The 23,936-nt window shown below is 50.4% G+C and overlaps 2 protein-coding genes across 3 annotated transcripts in view; both read left to right on the forward strand.

The window, feature by feature from the left end:
* The window catches only part of PHF12 (PHD finger protein 12), a 41,917-nt gene extending 24,546 nt beyond the window's left edge, over nt 1–17,371 (forward strand). For both annotated transcript variants that reach the window (XM_047832672.1, XM_047832673.1), the window contains 12 exons: nt 859–1,252; nt 2,793–2,913; nt 4,165–4,297; nt 6,168–6,332; nt 9,335–9,493; nt 10,073–10,868; nt 12,119–12,244; nt 12,899–13,042; nt 14,119–14,217; nt 14,959–15,041; nt 15,615–15,753; nt 16,100–17,371. In XM_047832672.1, coding sequence (XP_047688628.1) covers nt 859–1,252; nt 2,793–2,913; nt 4,165–4,297; nt 6,168–6,332; nt 9,335–9,493; nt 10,073–10,868; nt 12,119–12,244; nt 12,899–13,042; nt 14,119–14,217; nt 14,959–15,041; nt 15,615–15,753; nt 16,100–16,434 — 2,694 coding nt within the window. In that variant the 3' untranslated portion in view covers nt 16,435–17,371. The remainder of the gene's footprint in view (nt 1–858; nt 1,253–2,792; nt 2,914–4,164; nt 4,298–6,167; nt 6,333–9,334; nt 9,494–10,072; nt 10,869–12,118; nt 12,245–12,898; nt 13,043–14,118; nt 14,218–14,958; nt 15,042–15,614; nt 15,754–16,099) is intronic.
* A 2,340-nt stretch (nt 17,372–19,711) lies between these two features.
* Nucleotides 19,712–23,866, forward strand: DHRS13 (dehydrogenase/reductase 13). The gene is made up of 5 exons (XM_047832821.1): nt 19,712–19,967; nt 20,065–20,183; nt 21,196–21,319; nt 21,502–21,813; nt 23,422–23,866. Exons 1-5 carry the CDS (start codon nt 19,841–19,843, stop codon nt 23,862–23,864), a joined length of 1,125 nt encoding a protein of 374 aa, XP_047688777.1. The 5' UTR covers nt 19,712–19,840; the 3' UTR covers nt 23,865–23,866.
* Nucleotides 23,867–23,936: the final 70 nt, after the last annotated feature.

A 23,936-nucleotide genomic window follows, 5' to 3' on the forward strand; every position in this document is an offset into this window, starting at 1 on the left:
CAGGGAAACTCCTGCCCACCAACCTGAGTCATCCAGGGTCATAAGCAATCAGTGGCAGAACTGGGACAGATCCCGGGTCTCCTGATTAGAGACCAGTGTTAAACCTTCATTTGACTGCTCTTTGGAGTCCTAGAGGAAAATGTAATACCAGTCGTCCAGTCCTACTGAATAAATATAGTCTTTTTCCATTTCCCCACGTTCCCATTTGAAGAAGTGTCCTTTCCAGAGTCCTAGTAAAACTTGAAATGCTGAAAGCCACAATTCTCAGACACTGTGGTCGTTGGGTGGCTACCTTCCACACACAACCCCACCACCTTGCAGTGTAGTTACTTTCCCTGTCAGCACCCAACCTCCCTGGACAGGGACCTCTGTTTGCCTATCTTACCTTTGCTTTTGCAGACTTTATTTTGAGCAAAATTCTTAAACCCATTCAGGAGGTCAGGATGCTCCATGGCAAACTACAGTGATGTTGAGTCCTGCTATATTTTTCTCACCGTTCTCACTTAGCCTCACTAAATTTATTTTCACTGTGGTAACTTTTAATCCCTTTACCCCTGTACTTTGTATGGAGATGGTGTGCATCAAATGATGACTTCAAGTAAATGATGTGTGATAAATGTGCATAATTGTTTCTAACTTTCCCTGCCGTCTGGTGATTCTCTGCTGCAGTTTCGCCAGCTTTAGTTTAGTTCAGCTGTAGTTTTGTCAACTTGGACAGACCAGTGTTCCAAGTCCCCAGGTGGATGAGTCTGTAACATGTTGGAGAATTTCATAATTTTGGCTAGTGGTCTTTGTAGTATCCATCTCTTTCTGTTTTGTGGTACTTTATGTGATGGGCCTACGTGTTCATTTGCACAGAAACGAGAGCAGAAAAAGGAGCTGGGCCACGTCAATGGACTGGTGGACAAATCCGGCAAACGGACTACATCTCCCAGCAGTGATACCGACTTGTTGGACAGATCAGCCAGCAAAACTGAACTCAAGGCCATTGCCCACGCCCGGATCCTGGAGAGGAGAGCCAGCCGGCCTGGCACGCCCACATCCAACGCCAGCACAGAGACCCCCACCTCTGAGCAGAATGACGTCGACGAGGACATCATTGACGTGGACGAGGAGCCAGTGGCAGCTGAGCCGGACTATGTGCAGCCCCAGCTAAGGCGGCCCTTTGAGCTGCTGATCGCTGCCGCCATGGAGCGGAACCCCACCCAATTTCAGTTGCCCAATGAACTGACTTGTACCACTGCACTACCAGGTTAGCCAAAGTGTCATGTCCCCCCCCCCTCCCCCCCCCAGCTGCCCCAAAAGACTACTGTCCAGCCAGAGGGCAGTGCTGCCTGTGGGATCACCGGGCGAGTAGCCACTCTCATGTTCCTGTTCTTTGTTCTTCCTGGACATCTTTGAAGGTTTTAGCCTTGACCGTGCTTATTCAGTTTTCTATTTTCTGCCCTTCAAGGTATCCCCTTTTTAAAAATATAGGTAATATATTCACATGGTTCAAAAGCCGAAAAATATAAAAAGGCTTAAAATGAAAGATCTCCCTTCCACCCCTGTCTGCCATTTGCCTGATCTCTACCTTCATATCCCTCTCAGATAACCACTGTTTGGTTCTTGTGTATCTCCTTCTGGAATTTCTTTGTGGGTATATAAGCAAAGAAATATAGTATGCTCAGTATTTTCCCTTTATTTATTTTTTAATTTTTTTTTTCAACGTTTATTTATTTTTTGGGGGACAGAGAGAGACAGAGCATGAACGGGGGAGGGGCAGAGAGAGAGGGAGACACAGAATCGGAAGCAGGCTCCAGGCTCTGAGCCATCAGCCCAGAGCCCGATGCGGGGCTTGAACTCACGGACCGGGAGATCGTGACCTGGCTGAAGTCGGACGCTTAACTGACTGTGCCACCCAGGCACCCCAGTATTTTCCCTTTAAATAGCTTATTTGGTATACTGGTCTACATCTTGCTTTTTTCACCTCACAGTATGCTCTAGAGATCTTTCCATATTAATGTAGACATTCCTCAGTTTTTATTAATGGTTGCATAATAGTCTATCATATAGACATGACATAATTTATTTCACTGATCTCCTATTAACGGACATTCAGGTTGTTCCTGATCTTTTGTTATTATAGATGCTTCTTCAGATAATTCTGTAAATATAACATTGTGTATCTGTAGGGTAAATTCCTACTGTTCGAATTGCTGGGTTACAACTATGCATTTATAGTTTGATAAAATGTTAGCAAATTGCCCTTTTTTTCCCCTTTAATCATGTCTTCTACTTGATGCCACAAAGCTCCTGGATGTTATTTTCTTTTTCCCAGAGAAAGTGAAATTGGCAGGCTTAAGAATGCTGTTCAGTCAGCAGGAGGTATATAGAATCAAAACTTTTCTGATTTCTATAAAAATGCAGTAAAATTATAGTCTTTTCTTCAGCCACCTCCACAGAACAGTCTTTGTTGACCATTTGACTCGGGCATGTGTATTTCTTAGGTTGCAGTATCTAACAACCTAAGCTTCTGACCACTTCATGTTTGCAAAACATAGATGTGTTTCTGCCACAGGACAGGTGACTTCAGACCATGGTTCTGATTTATGTCTCAGTGTTCCTTTTCCTCCCTTCCTATTCTTTTTTCTCATTTGAAACCAGCCGAGGGGGTCTCAGAAAGAGACCTGTGTCTAGGCTGTGGCACATGCTTTTACGGAGATCTGTTCCTTTCACTTATTGTTGGTTCCATATCCCACACTAGGAACTCTGCATCCAAGAGAATTCAGCACCATCAATTTCTCTTCTAGGTTCTAGCAAGAGGAGAAGAAAGGAGGAAACCACGGGAAAAAATGTTAAGAAGACACAGCATGAGTTAGATCACAATGGTCTTGTTCCCTTACCAGTCAAAGTATGCTTCACATGTAACAGGTATTTTTCGTCCATACTAAGGACTCTTCCCCATATTCAGCAAATGAGATTTTTTCTCTCTTCCATCACCTCTCCCAAACTCTGTCTGTTAAATGTGGATAACCCATATTCTGATGGTATGAGTACAGAGACTGAGTGACTAATTGACCAGAGCCTTGACTGTCTTCACAGCAAATTCCCTTAAGTACTGTAGACTGTGTTTATAGAGGCTCGAATAGGAGGGGTTGGACTTAAACAGAAGCGTGAGATATTTTGACTAGCTAGCAGGAGGAACCGTGGCCAGCACAGACACAGGTCCCTGGAAAGGGCAAATAACTTTTTAAATCACCAAAGATGAGTTTAAAAGCAGTACAAGTATCCATGGTAGCTAACATGCATCAGACTGGATGACTTCCAAAAGCCTCCAGGCTGCCCCAGTTGTAGCTTCCCTGAGACACTGGTTTCCTTCAAATAGGATCTCCTCAGTGACGGGAACCAGCTGCTTCAATTACTGACACTGGACTTACTGGCCTGGGTATCTTAGAAGGGCAGGATAGCAGGAGAAAATAGCCATCAAAAAGAAATGTTCCCAAAAAAAGGAAAGAAAGAAAGAAAGAAAGGTTCCACAACAAAAGCTATAGGGAACTAGATAGTAGGGCAGCAGAAAGAACTCCGAGCCAGGCCCAGACTGAGGCTCCAGTGCATCTCAGGGACCCAGGGAATATCATAGTTACTTGCTGAAGCCCCTCCCTTGAACTGTGCATATACATGAATACATCACAGAATTCTTTCCCAACACAACTCTTCCTGTGTCATTTTTGCTGGGTGCTTCACGCAGAAGAGAAATCCTTTCTTGCTGTAGTGTAAGACTCTAGAAACAGGGCTAGAGGGATTTTTTGTTGTTGTTGGGGTTTTTTTTGTTTTTTTAAATAAGGTAGTTACTTTCTTTTAAGGAGTAGAAAAATCAGAGCGGAGTTGGCTATCTTCCCCCTGTGGGCACTGAGCATTGATCATTCCTGCTCTGACAGCCACTTTAGCTATACTCCAAATAAACATTCACTTCCCCACAAGACACATTCCTCTTAGAGAATAATGGAGAGCCTGGTGGTAGCCCCCAGCTTCATCCATCTTCCTAACTGAGTGTAACTGATCACTGGGGGAGGAGGCCCTGGGAGAACGTTGTGAGGATTAAGGAGAGGCTGTTCCATAGTGCACAGTTGGTTTGAATTCTCCCATCTTGCCACAGAAATGGCCTACATCTCTTTTTTGCAGGAGCTGCCGTGTGGCCCCTCTCATCCAGTGTGACTATTGCCCCCTCCTGTTCCACATGGACTGCCTCGAGCCACCGCTCACTGCCATGCCCCTGGGCAGATGGATGTGTCCGAATCACATCGAACATGTGGTGGTAAGCACAGCATGGTCCCTTCTGTTCTCTCTGGGCACAGCCTGATTCAGTAGAAAGCATAGTAAGGTCAGCTTTGTACCAGAGTTCGCTATATAATCTCTCAAATACGGATTTCTGTAGACCATCCTACTCAGTTCCAATCATTTTGACATGCCTCAGCTGTGCGTTTTGCATTTTCCCACAATGCCTTGTTTTAGCTGTACAGGCAGACTTGATTGTTTATACATAAGTTTATTCCATGGTGAATTGAGCAGTTGATGTTATAGCCATGAAGGGGGTGCGTATATTCGATCCAACTCATGGGAATAAATGTTCTCGTGGTAGCTGCCTCTGTATTTTCCTGTCTCTTATTTTTAGAGGGAGCAAACTAAAAATTCTAAAACGTTTATTCTCATATCTCAGGAATGACAGACAGTCAAATCCCACTAACTTGGGAGAATTGAAGAATTGACATGGATAACAGTGTTCCAAACAATCAGCCATTTATTGAACACTAACGTGTCCTAGGCATCACATGAGGATCTTCCCCTTCTCTTTAGTTTTTGACCCCCACCTTATCATGGTGCATGATAGTAAGTGAGTTGTTGAATGAATGACTGGTGTAAGGGTCCTTTTATCTTATCTCCCAGGAGTCTTGGGTACATTTTCCAGACGCTTCCTGGGGCTAAAACAGAACTGTAGTTTGCTATCTCCAAAAGAGGCTTAGGCCTAGGCCCTTTCCTTCTAGGCACTAAGAACAGCCGTTTACAAGGTTGAATGGGTGAGGGCTTCAGAAGAGCAGCTCCCTTATAAGTTCAGCCTTTCCAGATTAAAAAGATTATTGCTTAAGACGTTGTGTATGAGACGGTAATGACCACGGAATGTCTTTTGACCCTCAGCGTGACAGAGTGCTCCTCACATTGCACTGAGGAGCCTTGGTTATAGACTTGCACACATGGGGCAAAAACGTTTGCTTTGGCCTCTTCATTTGGCTAACGCTGCTCAGAAAGGTTTATGTAGGAGGAAGCTTCTCTCCAAGCTCAGTTACGAGTGTTTCATTTTGCCTCCTGCCAAACCAGAAAAAAACTACCATCAGCTATACGCCCAAATATGAATCTTAAAGAGCAACTTTCCAACAGATGAAAAATTATTAATTAGATAATTTATTTACTTAGCCACTTAGGGGTTTTTCCTACCTTACTAATCATGAAGCTTCTGAGCAGATCTTTTTTGCATTAAAGTTTAGAGGGAAAGTGGCATAGTTTTTATATGCCTTCTGGATGCTGCTGCGCAAAATTCTTTCTTCCCTCCCTTCGGCCTCTTAGAGCAGCCCAGGTTTTCCTCCTCCTCTAGAGCAGGACTGTGATATCCAGATGGGCTCACTAATGTTCCCTGGTATGTTAGAAGAGGAATAGAGCAGAGCACACGGGATTCTGGTGCTGATCCTTGCTGTTAGCCAAGCTCCTATATAGGAAACCGTCCTGCTTCCCGTGGGAATGAGTGCCTTGCTAGAAAGGGAGTCTGGGTCTCAAGGGCCAAGGCCCGCCTGTCCTCTGAAACCTGTGCTCTGTTAGGGTCCACTGGCAAAAGGTGGTCTGAGCTGTCAGGCTGGATTTGAAGGGTACTTGTGACTAATTTCCTATTTCCTGTCCCCCGCAACCCTCTCTAGGGAATAGGAACATACCAGTTTTCCCTCTCTGGACCAGGCAGGACTGAGGGAGAAAGTCTTACCGGTGTTCCCTAGCCCTCTTACAGGGGTGTTGGCGTATCAGCCCCTGACAGAAGGAACCTATTTGGCCAAGGGCTTCTATTTTTCAGACCTAGAGGATAGTTAGTTGGGAGGGGATGCCTTTTGAGGGTCATTGTAAAAGTGTGTCTGCTTTGTCCCTAGCTGAACCAGAAGAATATGACGCTGAGCAATCGGTGCCAGGTGTTTGACCGTTTCCAGGACACCATTTCGCAGCATGTGGTCAAAGTGGACTTCCTGAACCGAATCCACAAGAAGCACCCTCCCAACCGCCGAGTGCTCCAGTCAGTCAAAAGAAGAAGCTTGAAGGTGAGTCCCAACCTGGAGCAGGCAGGAGAGTGGGCTCTGATTGCTTTCATGGGATAGACAGAGGATTGTGATCCCAAATTTATAGACAGGGAGACTGAAGCCCTGAGATTTGTCTGTGGTGTCTCAACAAGTGGTGAATGTGACCACACATTTTAATACTTGAGGGTGGTGGTCAGGATTACCAAGGCCCAACCCCAAACTCTGCAAGTCTTCAGTTCTCCTGATGAGTGCTCGTTAGCCCCTTCCGCCAGACGGATGTGCTCTGCTATTGCCACCCCTGGCCTGGTACTCATGCTATCTGTTCCTGGGAGGTGGCCCCTTTCCAAGAGCTGTCTGGCGGGGTGAAGGTGGTGGTGATGAAGCAGAGACCCATGTGGAAGGGAGGAGCTATCCCAGCTGAGAAACTTAAGAGGAAAGTGCCTAAAGGAGAGTAAATCTGTTTTTCCAAGGTGCTGGTAATATATAACGAATATTCCAAGTTGTGCCAAGTTGTGGCCTTGCCGTAATAATATCTAACATTCTTGTATGCACTTGACAGTTGCTAAAGTGTCAACTTTAGCTGAGATCTGCTGAGATGAACAGAAAAAATTCCTTTATTGAAAAGCATTTGGTGGTGTTGAGGCTGTTTCTCAAAAGCCATTCAGTTTCCTCATTCATTTAACCTAGAGAGCCCAACACCGTGGACCCACATAGAAGCTTGATTTTTCTCTTTTTGGAATAATCCCGCACACAGACTGTGCTGTGTGCCAGTGGAGACCAGCAATTCTCAAATATGGCCACTTGGTGGCAGCAACGCTTTAAATCACTCACCCCACTCCCATCCCTTCCAGTGGATGTCAGCGCTAGCAAGCTAGCAAGATGTTAACTGTTGGAAATTGTATAACAATCTCTTAAGTGTGTAAATATTTATACTTCAATATAAATACCGGTTTCTAAAATTAAATCAAGGTGTTTTCAGTTGGGGGTATTATAGAGGTGGCATGCCTCATATCTCAGTAAAACAGATCTGAAAGTAAACTAAACTGTGTAATTCACCACGTGGATTTGGAAGAGAGCCTGGCGGCTGAAGTGAACAGTCCCAGAAAGCCTTGAGAAAATTCTGTTTCACAATGCCCTCTCCCCCTTCAAAGGTTTCCCTATTCTTCCCCGCCCCCCCCCCCCCCCCCCCGCCTTCATGTTTATTTATTTATTTTGAGAGAGAGAGAAGCAGAGCACAAGCAGGGGAGGGGCAGAGACGGGTGAAGGGGTGGGGAGAGAATCCCAGGCAGGCTTTGCAGTGTCAGTGCAGAACCAGATGCGGGTTCATCTCCTGAACCATAACATCATGACCTGAGTGAAATCAAGAGCCAGATGCTCAACAAGCTGAGCCACCTGGGTGCCCCAAGCTTTCCCTATTCTTGAGGAAAATCCAAGGGCACGAGTTGCCTGAATAGCACTTTTTTTCCCTTGCAGGGCAGACAAGTATTTTTGTTATAGCACGGGGACAGGACACGTGGGCAGAAAGAGCTGCCTGCTGAGCATTCCGTACTGGACAATTTGAGAGTGAAGTGAGGACTGTGGTAGCACAGGACGGTGGTGGACAGTGTTCCAGCTCTGACCTGAACCATCCTCATTGTTGATATAGAGCAGGGCAGCAAAATTGGCTAAGAACTTGGTGTTAGGGATTCCTTTTCCTGCTACCCCTTCACTCTTCGCCAAGGGGGGCAACCTTAGGCTTGCCTACCACTCCACTCCTCCCCCTCCCATTCCTGGCTGACTTTGGACAAGCCCATGGCACCAGCCACCACCATTAATGGTGCTGTCTCTCAGCTCCATATCTCTTGACTTTCTCCTCATGTCTGGATTCATATCTGTCTGCCCATCCCACAGACACTTCAGTCTCAACTTGCCCAAGACCGAAAGTCTTCTGCCTCCAAATCTGCTCTTCCTCTTGTATTTCCTGTTTCCGTGAATGACCGCAATCTCCACCCGGTCCTTCAAGGCAAAATTCTGGGAACCGTTTTCAGTTCTTCTGTTATCCTCCATAGGGACTCGGTCACCAAATCTGTTCTTCAAATGTTTTCCAAGTCCGTCATGTGCTTCCACATCTCTATGCCTTATATGCTGCTCCCCTACCCTTATTTCCCCTTTGTCTGCCTGGAAGTTCTCAACTTCCACGTCTCAAATACTGCCTTCCTATAAACTCTGTCCTTGTCCCCCAGACAGAAACAAGCACTCTCCTCCATATTTTTAATAGTTCCTTAGCCGTGCCTCTATTCTAGGACCCATTACACTGTATTGTAATGTTTATCTCCCCCAACGAGACTGTGAGCTCCTTGAGGGCAGAGCTTAAGTTTTCCTCATCTCTGGATCTCTAGGACTGGGTACAGTGTCCAGACTCAGGAGGTACTCAATAAATGTTGGTTGAATGTATGCATGACTCTTGGCTTGTTGTGTGGCTCTTTCATCCTTACATGGCGTGATTCAGAACGTGTCTTCTGTCTTTGTACAACAAAGAGGCCTTCAGTTGTTGCATGAGTCATGAATGAGTGGACGAAGAAAACTGACATTGACTGAGTGCTTATCACAGGCCAGACTTCATGCTGAGCATTTCCACTGTAAATGTGACCTCCTTTGACGTTTTACCTCTCAGATACGGCTTACTCTCCCAAACTTGATGCTGAGCAGTAAGAGCCTAGAGAGTACCACTCTGAAGCTGTGTCCAGTGTCAGCCCTACACTTCTTTAGGCCAAAGCAATGGTTTCTGGCTTCTGCGGGCGGTAGACCTGAATGAAGAAAGTGGGGGACAGGGCGCACGCCTGTCGTTTCCAGCTCTGTGCCTTCTCTAGCTAATGTGTGTGTGTCTGAGGCACAGAGCGGTTGCAGCCCACTGAGCCTCCTTGTCTTAGTGGACCCCAGAGTGCACGATGGTCCCGCGGGCATCAGCACCGCAGACAGAAGAGGCAGAATCAACTGGACATGTCGGCACTATCTCCGTCTCCTCCTCCTTCTATACTAAACAGGTTCCCGATGCTATAAAATCTCAGTACCAGTTTCCACCCCCTCTCATTGCACCCGCGGCCATTCGGGATGGGGAGCTGATCTGCAACGGGATCCCCGAGGAATCACAGACGCACCTTTTGAACTCTGAGCACTTAGCCACCCAGGCAGAGCAGCAAGAGGTGAGTGAAGGCAGGGCTGGGATTCCAAAGCCAATCTTCCTTCCTTCTCACCACAGCTGTTACTGGAAGTAGCCTCAGTGCCATTCCCATCCCCATCTTCTGCAATCCCACCGACCCCCACTCTCCAGCCCCCAATGGTTGAATATTCCAGAGAGAACCTCTGGCTGATATTCTGAGGCAAGTAAAAGAAGTACGGTCAAGCAGTCTGTTTTTCTCCATCCGTCCCCCAGTGTGCTGTGAGATGAGCAAGTCTGTCTTGCAGAAAGAGACCAGTAGACCCATAGAGAGGTTAGCTGATAGGGCTGGACACACAGCAGTTGCTTAGGGTACTTGCTGGATATTGGTTCACAAGGTGAGCTCTGCCGACCAGGGTGTTGGCTGCTGAGTATACCAACAAGTCTTGCTTGGGAATGGAAATGGAATCTTATCAGAAGTCAAGCACACCTTTTCTGGGCATTTGCAGTGGGACCTTGGAAACAGTGTTTATCAGCCGTGCTGTAGCCCTGGCCTCTGGGGCAGGAAGGACCAGCGCCTCCCAGGCCTCTCACCCTCCTCTCCTCTCCTCTCCTTCCATTGCAGTGGCTCTGTAGTGTTGTTGCGCTCCAGTGCAGCATATTGAAACATTTATCTGCTAAGCAGATGCCTTCGCATTGGGACTCTGAACAGACAGAGAAGGCTGATATTAAGCCTGTTATTGTGACTGACAGCTCAATCACCACCTCCCTGCAAACAGCTGACAAGGCACCTACACCTTCCCACTGCCCCTTATCCTGCCCCTCAGGGATTAGCTCCCAGAACTCCCTGAGCTGCTCTCCACCCCACCAGCCCCCAGCCCTAGAGGACATCAGCTGCAGTTCCTGTGCGGAAAAATCCAAGAAAGCCCCCTGCGGGACTGCCAACGGGCCAGTGAGCACAGAGGTGAAAGCCAATGGCCCACACCTCTACAGCAACCCCACCGATTCCACGGACCCCCGGCGACTTCCAGGCGCCAACACCCCCTTACCAGGCCTCTCCCACCGGCAAGGCTGGCCCCGGCCCCTCACGCCACCAGCGGCTGGGGGGCTTCAGAACCACACCGTCGGCATCATTGTGAAGACAGAGAATGCCACTGGCCCCAGCTCTTGCCCCCAGAGGAGTTTGGTTCCTGTCCCAAGCCTGCCCCCTTCCATTCCCAGCTCTTGTGCCAGCATCGAGAACACCAGCACTTTGCAAAGAAAGACTGTCCAATCACAGATAGGACCTCCGTTGACAGATTCAAGGCCACTGGGCTCACCCCCAAATGCCACCCGGGTGCTCACTCCCCCCCAAGCAGCAGGAGATGGTATCTTGGCCACAGGAGCCAACCAACGATTCTGCTCACCAGCGCCATCATCAGGTGAGTGGTGCTCAACCTGGGGGTGATTTGGAGTGGTTCCTGCTCTTTCTGGCAGTTAAACTTCAGAAAACACTTACGTTCCTGTGCATATTTCAGAGGACTTTGATCTCGGTCTTACTTGTCCTCTCCCCATTTATGTGATAGAGGAGAAAGCATGTGTTAACTTGTCCCCCGTTTTATTGGTGGGGTTGCTTAGGCGCTGAAAGTTTAAGTGATTTCCTCTAGGTCACCTACCGAGTCAGTGGCAGGATCGGAACTACGGCTGGGTCTCCTGACTCCACCTTCCCATTTCAGGCCTAGTCTTCTGCTTGTTTTGTTCCATCACCTTAGAGGAAGGCAGCATGATCTCTGGAACCGCTGTGGCCAGCCTGAGGTTCTAGGTGATGGCCTCCGTGTTTCATGATCCACACCAGAGACCAGGTCACACCTGATCCAGATTCTCAGAGCCCCCTGGTTTGAAGGAGCTTCCATGCCAGGGAAGGCAGAGTTAGAAAGCAACACCACCTTTCAGGATAGCTGCAGAGTGGCATGCCCAAAGAGGTTGATCCGGCCCAGAAGCTCACCCTTGGGCCACTTGCAGAAAGGCGGTCCCCTACACCCATACTTGGCCTAGTGTGGACCTGCTCTCTCAGCTGTCCCCAGTCAGCACTCTGGACCTCGAGATTGCTGACCCCAGCATCTGAACCAGGTTTCAGATGCTGCTGGAACCCCCTGTGGTCTCTCCCGTCTGAACTGAAGCTGGCCTCCTAGTCAGCTGGGAGTCTCGGTAACCAGGTGACTGTGACTTCTCTGCATGGGGGCCCCTGGTCCCAGGATGGCCCCTACCCTCAGGCTCTTTTCCTGTCTCTGTTTACCTCTAAATACCAGCCTGGATAGATCTTGCATCCTGTGAGTCGAACTTCAGGAGGCAGGAAACGCAGGGGCAGGCACCACTTAGTTGAATGACTGGAGGCAGCAGGGAGGTAGTCACGGCCCAGAGAACAAAGCCACCCTACCACATTTCCCAGAGCAGTAGATTTCACTGGTTCTCCGTGCTCTGGAGACTCCTGCGTGCCCGGGTGCGTTGTCGTTCCATCTGCCCTTGCTCACCACACATTTTTAGCTCTAGGAGTTCCAGAGCCTATGGGGTGAGAATCAAGAAGGGAACATCACCTTGGGTCCGAAATCCAGACCTGTCTCGGCAGTGGGGGATTGGACCGGTGGGTTTCCCTCAGGCGACGTAAGTAACAGTCTTCCTGCTCCGTCCCCAGATGGCAAGGTCAGCCCCGGCACGTTATCCATAGGAAGCGCTTTAACCGTACCCTCTTTCCCAGCCAACTCTACTGCCATGGTGGACCTCACCAACTCATTGCGAGCATTTATGGATGTCAATGGAGGTGAGTGCGTGAGCTGCTGCTCTCCCACCAGCTGCTGCTGCGTGAAGGTGCTGTCCCTGCGCGGCATTCGAGCTCATTTCAGAAAAGGAACAGAAGGGATGCCTGACCTCCGAGGGCTGGGGATGTGGGTTAAGAAAGAAGGCTCCCTCCCACCTCTGCCTTCTACACGTGCTTATACACAGACTCCAAGGTGAAAGGAGAGTGGGACCAAGTTGAACCTGTGAGAAGAGAATTACTTGAGGCAGAATAAAACCAGGAGGGCCTTGTTCCCAAAGTCGAAGAGAATGGAGGCAGAGCTTGACCTCTGAAGAGGGTGGGTAGCAGATCTAAGCCTCCATGTCCGACATCCAGGCCTCCTCCACAGGCAGGCAGGTGGTCTATTTTGTTCTACCTTTCCAGGACCACTTAACCTAAAATCAAGCTGCCCACTGCAAGAGGCATCTGCACAGGCTGCATTGGGGTCCATCTCACTGCAAACGGCCAGTGAGATGCTGAGCTCTGGATCCTTAGGCCACTTTGTACTCTTGCCTGTTCGAGAAAAATCACTTGGCTAGATTTTAGGAATGCTTAACTATTTGCTCTGTGACCCTCACCTACTTCCACATTCCAATTCCTCCTCAGCTGCTTTTTTTAATCTCTCTCTTTGGTTAATAGAAATCGAGATAAATATGCTGGACGAGAAGCTGATCAAGTTTCTGGCCTTGCAGAGAATACATCAGCTTTTCCCCTCCCGGGTCCAAGCTTCACCGGGCAGTGTCGGGGCACATCCGCTGGCTTCTGGAGGGCACCACACAGAAGGTGCGCACGCACACCCCTGCCGCCGCAGCCCACCGTCAGGTCTCCCCTGTGCATGTGAGCGGCCGTCTCCCCTCCTGAGGAGTCTTGGCTTTGACTATCTCAGTGTTCCATGTGTGCCTTTAATGGCCTTAATAAAGTGCCGTGGTTTCTTTTCCCAGAAAGCTGGAACAAAATCGCAACCACAGCTTTCACGTCAGACTCGGGAAAGTCTGTTGTAACTTTCGTGTTCATCCGCTTTGAGACACACAAAGCAGCTACGAATGCCTTTGGGTATATGTGGTGCACTTTCTGCTGAACTACTTCCAAATATTTGGGTTACAAAGGTTTCCCAAAAGGGAATTTTTCAAGTTCAAGGTGAGAAGCAGAATAGCAGTTGATCTAGGGGCACCTGGCTGTCTCAGTCAGTAGAGCATACAACGCTTGATCTCAGGGTCAGGAGTTCGAGCCCCATGTTGGGTGTGGAGCTTACGTTAAAAATAATGATGATGACGATAATAATAATAATAATAAATAAAGTAACATTTGGGCTAGTCTCCTGAAAATTTTTCCCAAGACATTTAACTGCTTTGGATATTCCTTTGAGCATTAACCATTACTGAGCCTTACTGGTTGAAATTGTGTGGTCCCCAGACCAGCAGCATCAGCATCACCTGAGAGTTTGTTGGAAACGCAGAGCTCAGGCCCCGCTTCTGACCCACAGAATCAGAATTTGCATTTTGACAGGATCTCTAGTTGATTCATATGCACATTAAAGTTCGAGAAACACTGGTCTGTGCCTACTGTTGTTTTGCTTGGCCTCCCTATAGTACATCTGGTATATCCCTGATAAACCAGTCAGCCCAGGAACTTAAAGTACTTTCATCTTTGAATTCTGTGACCACTTTCAAAGATGGTCTCTCTTACCCCGTGTTGGAAATGCTGTGGGTGGGGGGAGAGAGTGCCACCCTGAAGCAGCCCAGTGTCCAAGGTGAGTTTTGAAAGATGACTCATCTAGTGGGATTATTTTCTCTAGACCGTGATCCAAAGGTCCAGGTTCTGAGTTTCTGAATGATCCTGTCCCTGTGTTTGTCTTGTAGTGCAAAGAAAGGAAGTACAGGCCCGAGCTGTGTTCTACCCTCTCTTGGGTTTGGGAGGAGCTGTGAACATGTGCTATCGAACCCTCTACATCGGGACAGGTGAGCCAGCTGGGGGCAGGGGGGGCACCGCATCTGTTCAGCCCTAGAAACTACCACCCCTTCCCGCGGAGGCCAGGAAGGGGTGAGGGAAACCCTCCCTCGGGCCGACTGGTTTAACCCAGCAGATATCTGGGCAAGAGGGACTAAGAAAGGAGACTATCGGTTGCTTGTCTTCCCTGCCTCAAGCCCTTTTGCTTTGGGCCCAGCGTGATATCAGGAGAGGGGAAAGTCAGCCGTGACTGCTGCTCAGTGAGGCATTTTAAACAAGCAGATAAAACCGGAGGAGAGGGCACATACTTTGTCCCTGGAGGTCTTTGAAAAAGTGATGGTGCTCACACACCCATAACCTTCAGTTAGTCCTGCATCTTGTACAGAGGGACAGTCAGATTAGCCTTTGGCCTAGAAATTTCCTTTCTTTCCAAAGATAGGATTTATGAGCCCCGCACCCCATGTTGTGCCCTCATGGAAATAACCCACCCTCTTCAGGAGCTCACTGTTCCCTTCTGGGCAGCAGCCACATGTTCTGAAGATCAGCTGGCAGGGACACCTGTTCTTCAGAAGGGGAGTGGAAAAGACACTGGTTTTTGTTCAAATATGCAAGGAAGGGGCCCTGAGCTGGTCTCCCCCTAAGGTCTTCCCGGTGCCCGCCCAGAAGCTAACTCCCTGCTCCCCACCTTCCCATGCATACACCTTACCATCTGTTCTCTGCCTGCCTTTGCCTCTACTCCTGCCACCTTACAGGAGCTGACATGGACGTGTGCCTTACAAACTATGGTCACTGTAACTACGTGTCTGGGAAACACGCCTGCATATTCTATGATGAGGTGAGGGGTGGGGAAGGGGTGGGAGAGCTCTCACAGCCTGAGGCCTCTCCCAGGCACCAGGGTTTTTGTTCAGTGCCCTGGGTGAGGGGAAGGGAGATGGGAGGTCTTCTTTTTTTCGCTCGCTGTCATTCCTGGAGTAGAAGGGTCTTGGTGTGAAAGGGCATCCTGCCGTGACTAACGCTCCCTAGGAGCAGTGCTACCATTTCTCCTGAGGTTGGTCACGGGCTCAGCGGGGTGGGGGGAGCCCACCCGGAAGCAGGGGAGGGGACCTGCATAGAAGGAAGCCAAGGCCCTCTGTGCCAGCGAATAGCATTTCTACAGGAGCCAGGACCCAGGAGGCAGAGTAGAGCAGTGGTGGGAGAGCGGGGGGGTGAGGGCCACTAGGAAGGTAGGCTTCCCTGAGGAGGTGAGTGTTGAGCCCCATTCTAAAGAGACAGGGCCGGGGGGCTTGACTGGGGAACAAAGAGAGCTCCCCAGGTAGAGCAGCACAGCCTTCTCCATGTGTCCTCTCTCCCCTTAGCCCCAGGCCCCACGCAGCAGACCACACATCTTATCTTCCCTCCTCCTCCTCAGAATACCAAACATTATGAGCTGTTAAACTACAGTGAGCACGGGACAACGGTGGACAATGTGCTGTATTCATGTGACTTCTCTGAGAAGACCCCGCCAACCCCCCCAAGCAGTATTGTTGCCAAAGTGCAGAGTGTCATCAGTAAGTCGGAGCCTGTGGCCACGAAGCCGGCCATTTTTTCGGACGTGTTCTCTTAAGGCCCCCTCAGGGTGGCTCTGGCTTTCTGCCGACGGCCTGCTCTCTTGCCTTCCGGGTCGCATCGGCCAGGCTCTCCTTGCTCGCGGGCCCAGGGAGACCACGGAGAAGCGAGTGCTGGGCACACACCTGCCTGGGGACTTCAGACTCCCCTGGCCCTTTCCGGGTGTCCCTCAGCCCTAGTCACATAGCAGCTAGAATGGGGAGGTGCAGGGGCCCAGCGCTGGCAAACCGCCTTGGTTGGGTTGGCTGCTCACTGTTCCTGTCCCGTGACCACCCTCCTTGTTCCCAGGGCGCCGCCGGCACCAGAAACAGGATGAAGAGCCAAGTGAGGAGGCAGCCATGATGAGCTCCCAGGCCCAGGGGCCACAGCGGAGACCCTGCAACTGCAAAGCCAGCAGCTCGAGCTTGATTGGGGGCAGTGGGGCCGGCTGGGAGGGCACGGCCTTACTGCACCACGGCAGCTACATCAAGCTGGGGTGCCTGCAGTTTGTGTTCAGCATCACTGAGTTTGCGACCAAACAGCCCAAAGGCGATGCTGGCCTGCTGCAGGATGGGGTCTTGGCCGAGAAGCTGTCTCTCAAGCCCCACCAGGGCCCCGTGCTGCGTTCCAACTCCGTTCCCTAGGACTGGCGGCTACCCCGTCACCCGCCCGTCCGCCCGACCCGAGACTCCTGCAATGCAAAAATGTACACAAACCAAGCCCGGGTTTTTTCTATACTCCACCGGAAACCCTCCAACTACAATCTTTGCATGAAATGAAGAAAACCTTTTGACTGTTTTTTAAAGATCCTTTTTCTTTTCTCAAGTTCTAGGGGGCATTTGCACATATATTTGTACTCGACATTTCATGGGAAAGCGGCAGACCCGAGCTGAGGAACAGCGTGGGCAGGGAGGGGAAGGCCGATGGTCTGGACACTTCCTCCGACACCAAACCGTTCCCCACCCGCCTCCTGCTCCCTCCCCCTCGCCCGCCGTTGTAAAATAATCAGAAACTTGTTCTATTTTGTGGCAGTGACAATAGTTTTATATTAAAAGAAAAAAATACAGTTTTCATACAGCAAAATCTATACAATATCATTGTTTTATTTAATATAAAGATCGCTACCCACCCGACTTCCGTGGTTCCCACCCTCTGAGTTATTTTCCCTTTCTGCAGCGGTTGCACTACAGGTAGCTACTGTGTATTATGGACAAATGAGAAATGAATTCTTTTTCTGGCTGTCCATCTATTTTATTTCAAATAAGGAAAAGTGTATTTGGATTTTGTGTAAATACATCTAGTGATGACATTTTTTCAATGTTTTTAAAAACTGTACAGTACTACATGTGGTAGAGCGTTTTCTTCAAATTGTCTATTGTAGCAAAAACGTTTTTGTCGTAAACCTGTTTCGTCTCCTTTTTTTGTTCTCTTGCCACTTCTCTCCTGTTCCTCCCACCCCTGGCTCCCTCCTCTCCCCTTCCCCCAACCCCAAGTAGTACCAATGTACATAGTAATTGTAATGTTTTAGACTTTACAGAAACTTTCCTGTATTCTGTATATAAAAAAACAAAAATACTTCAACTTATGTTTTCTGCCTGTCTGTCCTACCTGTCATCACCCTCAGAGGGGACCCTCCCCAAGATCCTGTTCCCAGTCTCAGTGAACTAGTCTCATTCCAAGACACTCAGACCCCAAGCGAAGTCAGGAGAGCAGAGGTCTTGGAGAAAAGTGAGCCCCAGGTGGATGTGGGAAAATGGAGGGGTCGGGGTGCATCGGGTAGGGCGGGGCTGTTGCCTGGCTTCGTGGGCAACTTGAGAGAAGCATTTGACATGAGCACATACTGCAAGAATCCAAGTGTGTGCAGGTCTCTGCTCCTGTTGACTCCAAAACCAAGATACTAAAACAGGACCTGTCAGGAGACGTCTGCATTCTGGTCTAAAAGCTTTAGCCTCGGGAGTTGCGGCTGCCTCCGATTGCAGTTGTTTGCTATCGTATTTGATAGGATACGATCATCTCCTCTAGGAGGAGTCTGCACCTGGTTTTTATCCTTTCCCTGTCAGCCTTAGCTGGGCAGGCAGCAATTACTTGTTCGAGTATCACTCGAGTTCCCTCCTCTGTGCATGGCCTTTGCTAGGACTTGGGGGTTGGGCTAGGGAACTTGATGTGAGCAATCAACAGGACAGATACGGCCCCGGCCTCTTGGAGCTTAGAATCTAGTGTGGAGCAGGTTGTCAACTCAAACGTCTCTGGGGAGCATCATGAAGCAAAAGGAGAGATCCGATCCCTAGACCCAGTCGAGCCGCAACTCACGTGACTACCAAGCATAATAACTTCCCTACAATTGCAGCTTCTCATCGGAAGATGACTCTACTGCGTTACCGTAATCCTAAGGTCCTGGGAACCCTCCCATCGAACCTAGCTCCCATCCTTTTCCTCCTCTCGGACCTGACGTGAGAAACTATCCAGGACGTTTTTCCTGAAGGCAGGACACAGGGATCGCCCGCAAGGGTTCAAGGAATTGGTACCGGTTAGCAGGTCACGACTTTGCCTTGAGGATGGAGTATGCATCCATTTTTTCCATTAATATTCCATTCCCAGCCTCTTCCTACCGCATCTGCAACTGAACCCTGAATCCCTAGTGCAAGCCAAGTAGAAAACTTCCCCCTGGAATCTGAGGTCTGTCCCTGGCTTCCACCTACCTGCCTTGCTTTGTCTCCACCACTCTGCTCCCCCTGCCCTGATGGGCCTCTTGAACTCTCCAAGGGCAGAAACCTATTGTTCCGCTCAGTGTCTCCAAGGCTGACCGTACCATGGGGCACACCACACGTGTGAAACAGTGGGTGCTAAGTTGTAATGGTTTTCTCAGGCAAGTCCTTGTCCTGGCCAGGAATACCCTCATCTGTGCCTCCCTAAGCTGTCACCACCCACCGTGCTGTCAGAGTCACTTCCTCCATTGAATCAGGGAGCTTCTTTACCTATTTCTACCACCTGTGAGGACCATCCCAGAGAAATTTTCTCCCGGAGGTCAGGTAACAAATGACATTTCAGTCTCTTCTTGCTTCCCGTCGGAAATGGAGGGGATGGGCGGCAGAGGCACGGAGATACAGCTAATTAAGGAGTGACTCCTAACAGCCCTGGATGGGTGGTGCCACCCTGGCCACTGTGCCATCTCTCTGGCCTCTATAGGAAGAATAAGGAAGCATTCTAGAAGCTGAGATCTGGAAGTGAGGATAAGGAATTGCAGGATTTGTTTATGGAGGGAGGGCAAGGCATCCAGGGCTGGACTCTCTCAGACATAACAGCATTCATGTGCACACATCCCTCCAGAAGGGAAGGACTCTGCTTCGCACAGATGACACCCAGAGGGCCCCCACACACACACCTTGTGAGCCCCTCCAGCAAGTCCTCAGCTAAGGGGCATGTGCACAAAGGACAGACACGTAGATGTTCATTCAAGTGCACACACTGGCAGAGACTACAGAGGCTTGCACACACCTGGAGGGGCTCTTGGTCCACATGGGCACAAACACGTAAAAGGTACTTACGCAGGCACACACCTACAGGGTACTTCCTGGGCCTGCAAGTACACACCCACAAGGAGCTCACACACAGAGGATCCAGAGGCACACACACAACCTGAGGGGCAATCCCAGAGCCCGTGGGCACATTACACACTCACAGAGTCATTCACACGCTCAGGGTGGGTGGATTCATGTACATAGCCAGCGTGCCCCCGCACACGATCACACATCTGGAAGGAGCTCACGCAGGCACACACCTAGAGGGCGCTGCCAGGGCCCCAAAGCACACGCGCACCTAGGTGTTCCACAAGCACACACCCAGAGGACGTAGACGCATGCCTAGGGGGCGCTCGCACGGCCCACGCTCCCACGCACGCACACACACCCCTGCCCTGCCTCCCACCCGCCTCCGCCTCTGCCTCCGCCTTCTGGGAGGCTCGAGCCGGTGCGAGGCGGTTCGGCAGCCGCCGGACGGGCTCCGATCCAGGGTGGTGCGGGGCCTGTGCGGGAGCCCGGAGGCGCGGCCGGCATGGAGGCGCTGCTGCTGGGCGCGGGGTTGCTGCTGGGCGCCTACGTGCTTGTCTATTACAACCTCGTGAAGGCCCCGCCCTGCGGTGGCATAGCCAGCCTGCGCGGCCGCACGGCTGTGGTCACGGGTGAGTGCCGGAGGCCGGGCGCGCTGGTGGCGGGGAGGCCGGGCGGCGGGGTCAGCGGCCCGTCCGCCTCGGCTCAGCTACCGCCCGCCCACCGCAGGCGCCAACAGCGGCATCGGGAAGATGACGGCGCTGGAGCTGGCGCGCCGGGGAGCGCGCGTGGTGCTGGCCTGCCGGAGCCGGGAACGTGGTGAGGCGGCGGCCTTCGACCTCCGCCAGGTGAGGGGGAGAGGGTGAGCAACAAACGAACACACCCGGACACGGAGGGGGTGAACAGAGCGGCTTCCTCAACTCTGGTCGTTAAGTGCAGAAAAGAGGGTCTGCTGGTGCTCTGGCCACACAGGGAAGGGACACCAGACGAGAAAGCTAGGAGGTGGGCTTTTTGAAGGAAGTAATTGCTCTTCCTAAGATGTTTAAGGATCGGTAAGAGTTACACTAATGAAAGACAGTAGGGAAGGGAACAGCAGAGGGAACAGCATATGCAAAGGCCCTGAGGCAAGAGAGCTGATTTGACTTAAGGGGGAAAAAAACTGAAAGAAAAGATTTATTGAGTCTGTATGGAGCACGAAATATGGAAGAAAGAGGCAAAATGAAGAGGCTGGAGCCCCTGAGCCAGGGCTAGGTTCTGGAGGCACTTCTAGATCCTATTGAGGACCTCGGATTTTATAGGATGAGCAGTGGAGATACAGTGAAGCATTGGATCTGTCAGAATAGCAGGGTGTGGACTCAGTAGGGTATGGACTGTCAGAATAGCATTTTGAAATGAAACCCTCGGTGGCTATCGGAGCCTGGACTGGAGAGGACAGGAGTGGATGAGGGGAGACCAATGAGAAGTCTGTTGCAGATTTTAGGATAAGCAATAATGGGAAGAGGGAATGATAATAATAACAGCAAGAACTACCTACACAGTGCTGACTGGGTGCCAGGCACTGTTCTAAGCGTTTTACATTATATTAACTCATTGAATCCTCACAACTCCATGAAATAGGTATTACATTATTCCCATTATTCAGGGAGAAACCTGAGCCCCAGAGAGGTTAATGTCATACTCTATCTAATAAAAGGCAAAGTCAAAATTTGCATCCAGAGTCCGCATACTCGTCCACTACATTCTAAGGCACAGGGGCAGATCTTAGTAAAAGTAGGGGGTGGACTCTCACAATTTGGTACCTGGGGAGAGGGAAGAGGAGAGAGGTGCCTGGTGACAAGCCCAGCCCTTGCTGCCCCACAGGAGAGTGGGAACAATGAGGTCATCTTCATGGCCTTGGACTTGGCCAATCTGGCCTCCGTGCGGGCCTTTGCTACTGCCTTCCTGAGCTCTGAGCCACGGCTGGACATCCTCATCCACAATGCCGGTGAGGGGCAGCAGGTCCTGCAGGGGGGCAGAGGGTGGGCAACCGTCCCCTCCAGCCAGGCCTTACCAAGGGGCAGTGGATGTATGGAAAGGGTGCCCCCTACCGCTGTCTCACAAATGGGGACACTGAGGCCTTCGGGGATCCCTCTGGAGCAGTTGCTCATATCTAGCCCCCCGCCCCAGGGATCAGTTCCTGTGGCCGGACCCACGAGCCATTTAACCTGCTGCTGCGAGTGAACCACATTGGCCCCTTCTTGCTGACACATCTACTGCTGCCGCGGCTGAAGACATGCGCCCCCAGTCGCGTGGTGGTGGTATCCTCAGCCGCCCACCGGCGAGGGCACCTTGACTTCACACGCCTGGACCGCCCAGTGGTGGGCTGGCAGCAGGAGCTGCGGGCATATGCCGACAGTAAGCTGGCCAACGTGTTATTTGCCAGGGAGCTCGCCACTCAGCTTGAGGGTACTGGTGTCACCTGCTATGCGGCCCACCCAGGTAAGGCCTGGCTTTCTGACTGCTCTGCTTTGCTTTGATTCCCCCTCTCCCGTCCTCAACCCATCCTGTGCTCCCTCAGCCTCTCATTGAGCCACAGAAGCTCAGAACAGGAAGGAAGCACGGTACAAGGAGAGACCTGTTCCTTGCTGATCTTGGAAGGAGGCTCTCCTTGTCTGGGTTCTTCCTCTCACACCACTAATTTGGATGCTGACTCCTGGGTAGGGTATGGCAATGAATAAAACCCAGGTTCTCACCCCAAGAACCCATCCATATGACTGAACTCAGCATACGATGATGGTGATGATGATGATGATGATGATGATGATGATGATGATGATAGCTAATAATTATTCATTCGTTCAAAAAGCATTTACTGAGTACCTACTATGTACCAGGCATTAATCTTGGTGCTGGGAATAGAGCAGTGAACTTAAAACAAAGACCCTTTCCTTGTAGAATTTAGATTCCAGTTTGGGGAGGGGGAGACTGCTAATAAATAAATATTTACAATGACAGGTGATGATAAAGTGCCATGGGAAAGATAAAGCACAGTGACGGGGATATGAAATGACAGGAGGTGCTGCTTTTTCTGCGGCAGGCAAGGAAGAGGTATCACTGAAAAGGTGACATTTGAGTAGAGGCCTGAAGGAGATGAAACAACCATGTGGCTTTCGGGGGAGAAGAGTATAAAGAACAGACTGATAGCAAGTGCAAAGGCCCTGAGGCAGAAGTGCCTGGTATGCTTGAGAAAGAACAAGAAGCCCCACGTGGCTGGAACAAAGTGAGAGGAGGAGAGTGACAAGAGATGAGGTATAGAGATGGGCTGGGTCATCCAGGGTCTAGAAGTCCACTGTAAGCATTTCAGCTTTTAGTCTGAGTGACTTAACTGATGAATAAAACCCATCTCTGCCTTACAGAACAGATCACAGGATAACAAGATCTGTCCTACGCATGTTACCATACTGCATTTTATTTTATTTCTTATTTTTTCAGAGAGAGCGTACGAGCAGGGGAGAGGGGCAGAGGGAGAAAGGGAGAGAATCTTAAGTAGGCTCCACGCTCGGCACAGAGCCTGATGCAGGGCTTGATGCCACGACCCTGGGATCATGGCCAAAATCAAGAGTTGGACACTCAACCAACTAAGCCACCCGGAAACCCCTACCATACTACATTTCAGACGGTCTTTGCCTAAGGCTCACTAGTAATTATAATAGTGACAGTAATAATCACAACTAACATTTATCAAGCTTTTATTACACTCCACATCTCTAAATGTCCAAAACAGTGGCTGGTCTGCCATAGGTGTTAGTTAATATATGTTTGCTGGCTAAACAAAGGAGCGGGACTTGAGCTAGGAAAAAAGATGTCTCCTCAGGCAGGGGACACAGCATGAAGAAACTGGGGCATGAGGAGGTACAGGAGTTTAGATGGAGAGGAGGAAGCTTGCTGTTGAAATGAGTGAGGTCACCCTGTGGGGGCCCTGAATGCCCACCAAATACTCTCCTGGTTTCCCTGGAACTGGACTCCATTCCCCACTCCCTTGTAGCCTCATTCTTATTGCTCTTCTCCTGGGTCCTCACCCACTCCTGCCTTTCTTCCCGTCCACAGGGCCTGTGAACTCAGAGCTATTCCTGCGCCACGTTCCTGGATGGCTGAGCCCACTTCTGCGCCCACTGGCTTGGCTGGTGCTGCGGACGCCAAGAGGGGGTGCCCAGACACCCCTGTACTGCGCTCTACAGGAGGGCATTGAACCTCTCAGTGGGAGATATTTTGCCAATTGCCATGTAGAGGAGGTGCCCCCAGCCGCCCGGGATGATCGTGCGGCCCACCGGCTGTGGGAGGCCAGTAAAAGGCTGGCAGGGCTTGGGCCTGGCCAGGATGCCGAACCTGATGAAGACCCCCAGCCTGAGGACCCAGGGACCCCATCTTCCCGGAGCAGCCCCCTCTCTGAGGAGCCCACAGTTTCTGAACCCCATCCCATCCCTCACAATTCACCAGACTTGTCTAAGGTCACACACCGAATTCAGGTTAAAACTGAACCTGAGCCCTAAATCTCCTAATCCCCAGGCTGGGGTGCTTTCCATGGCACTTGGTGGCCCTTGAAAACCTGAACTGCATGCCAG

The sequence above is a fragment of the Prionailurus viverrinus genome, chromosome E1 (assembly GCF_022837055.1).
Source record: "Prionailurus viverrinus isolate Anna chromosome E1, UM_Priviv_1.0, whole genome shotgun sequence".
NCBI classification, from domain to species: Eukaryota; Metazoa; Chordata; class Mammalia; order Carnivora; family Felidae; genus Prionailurus; species Prionailurus viverrinus.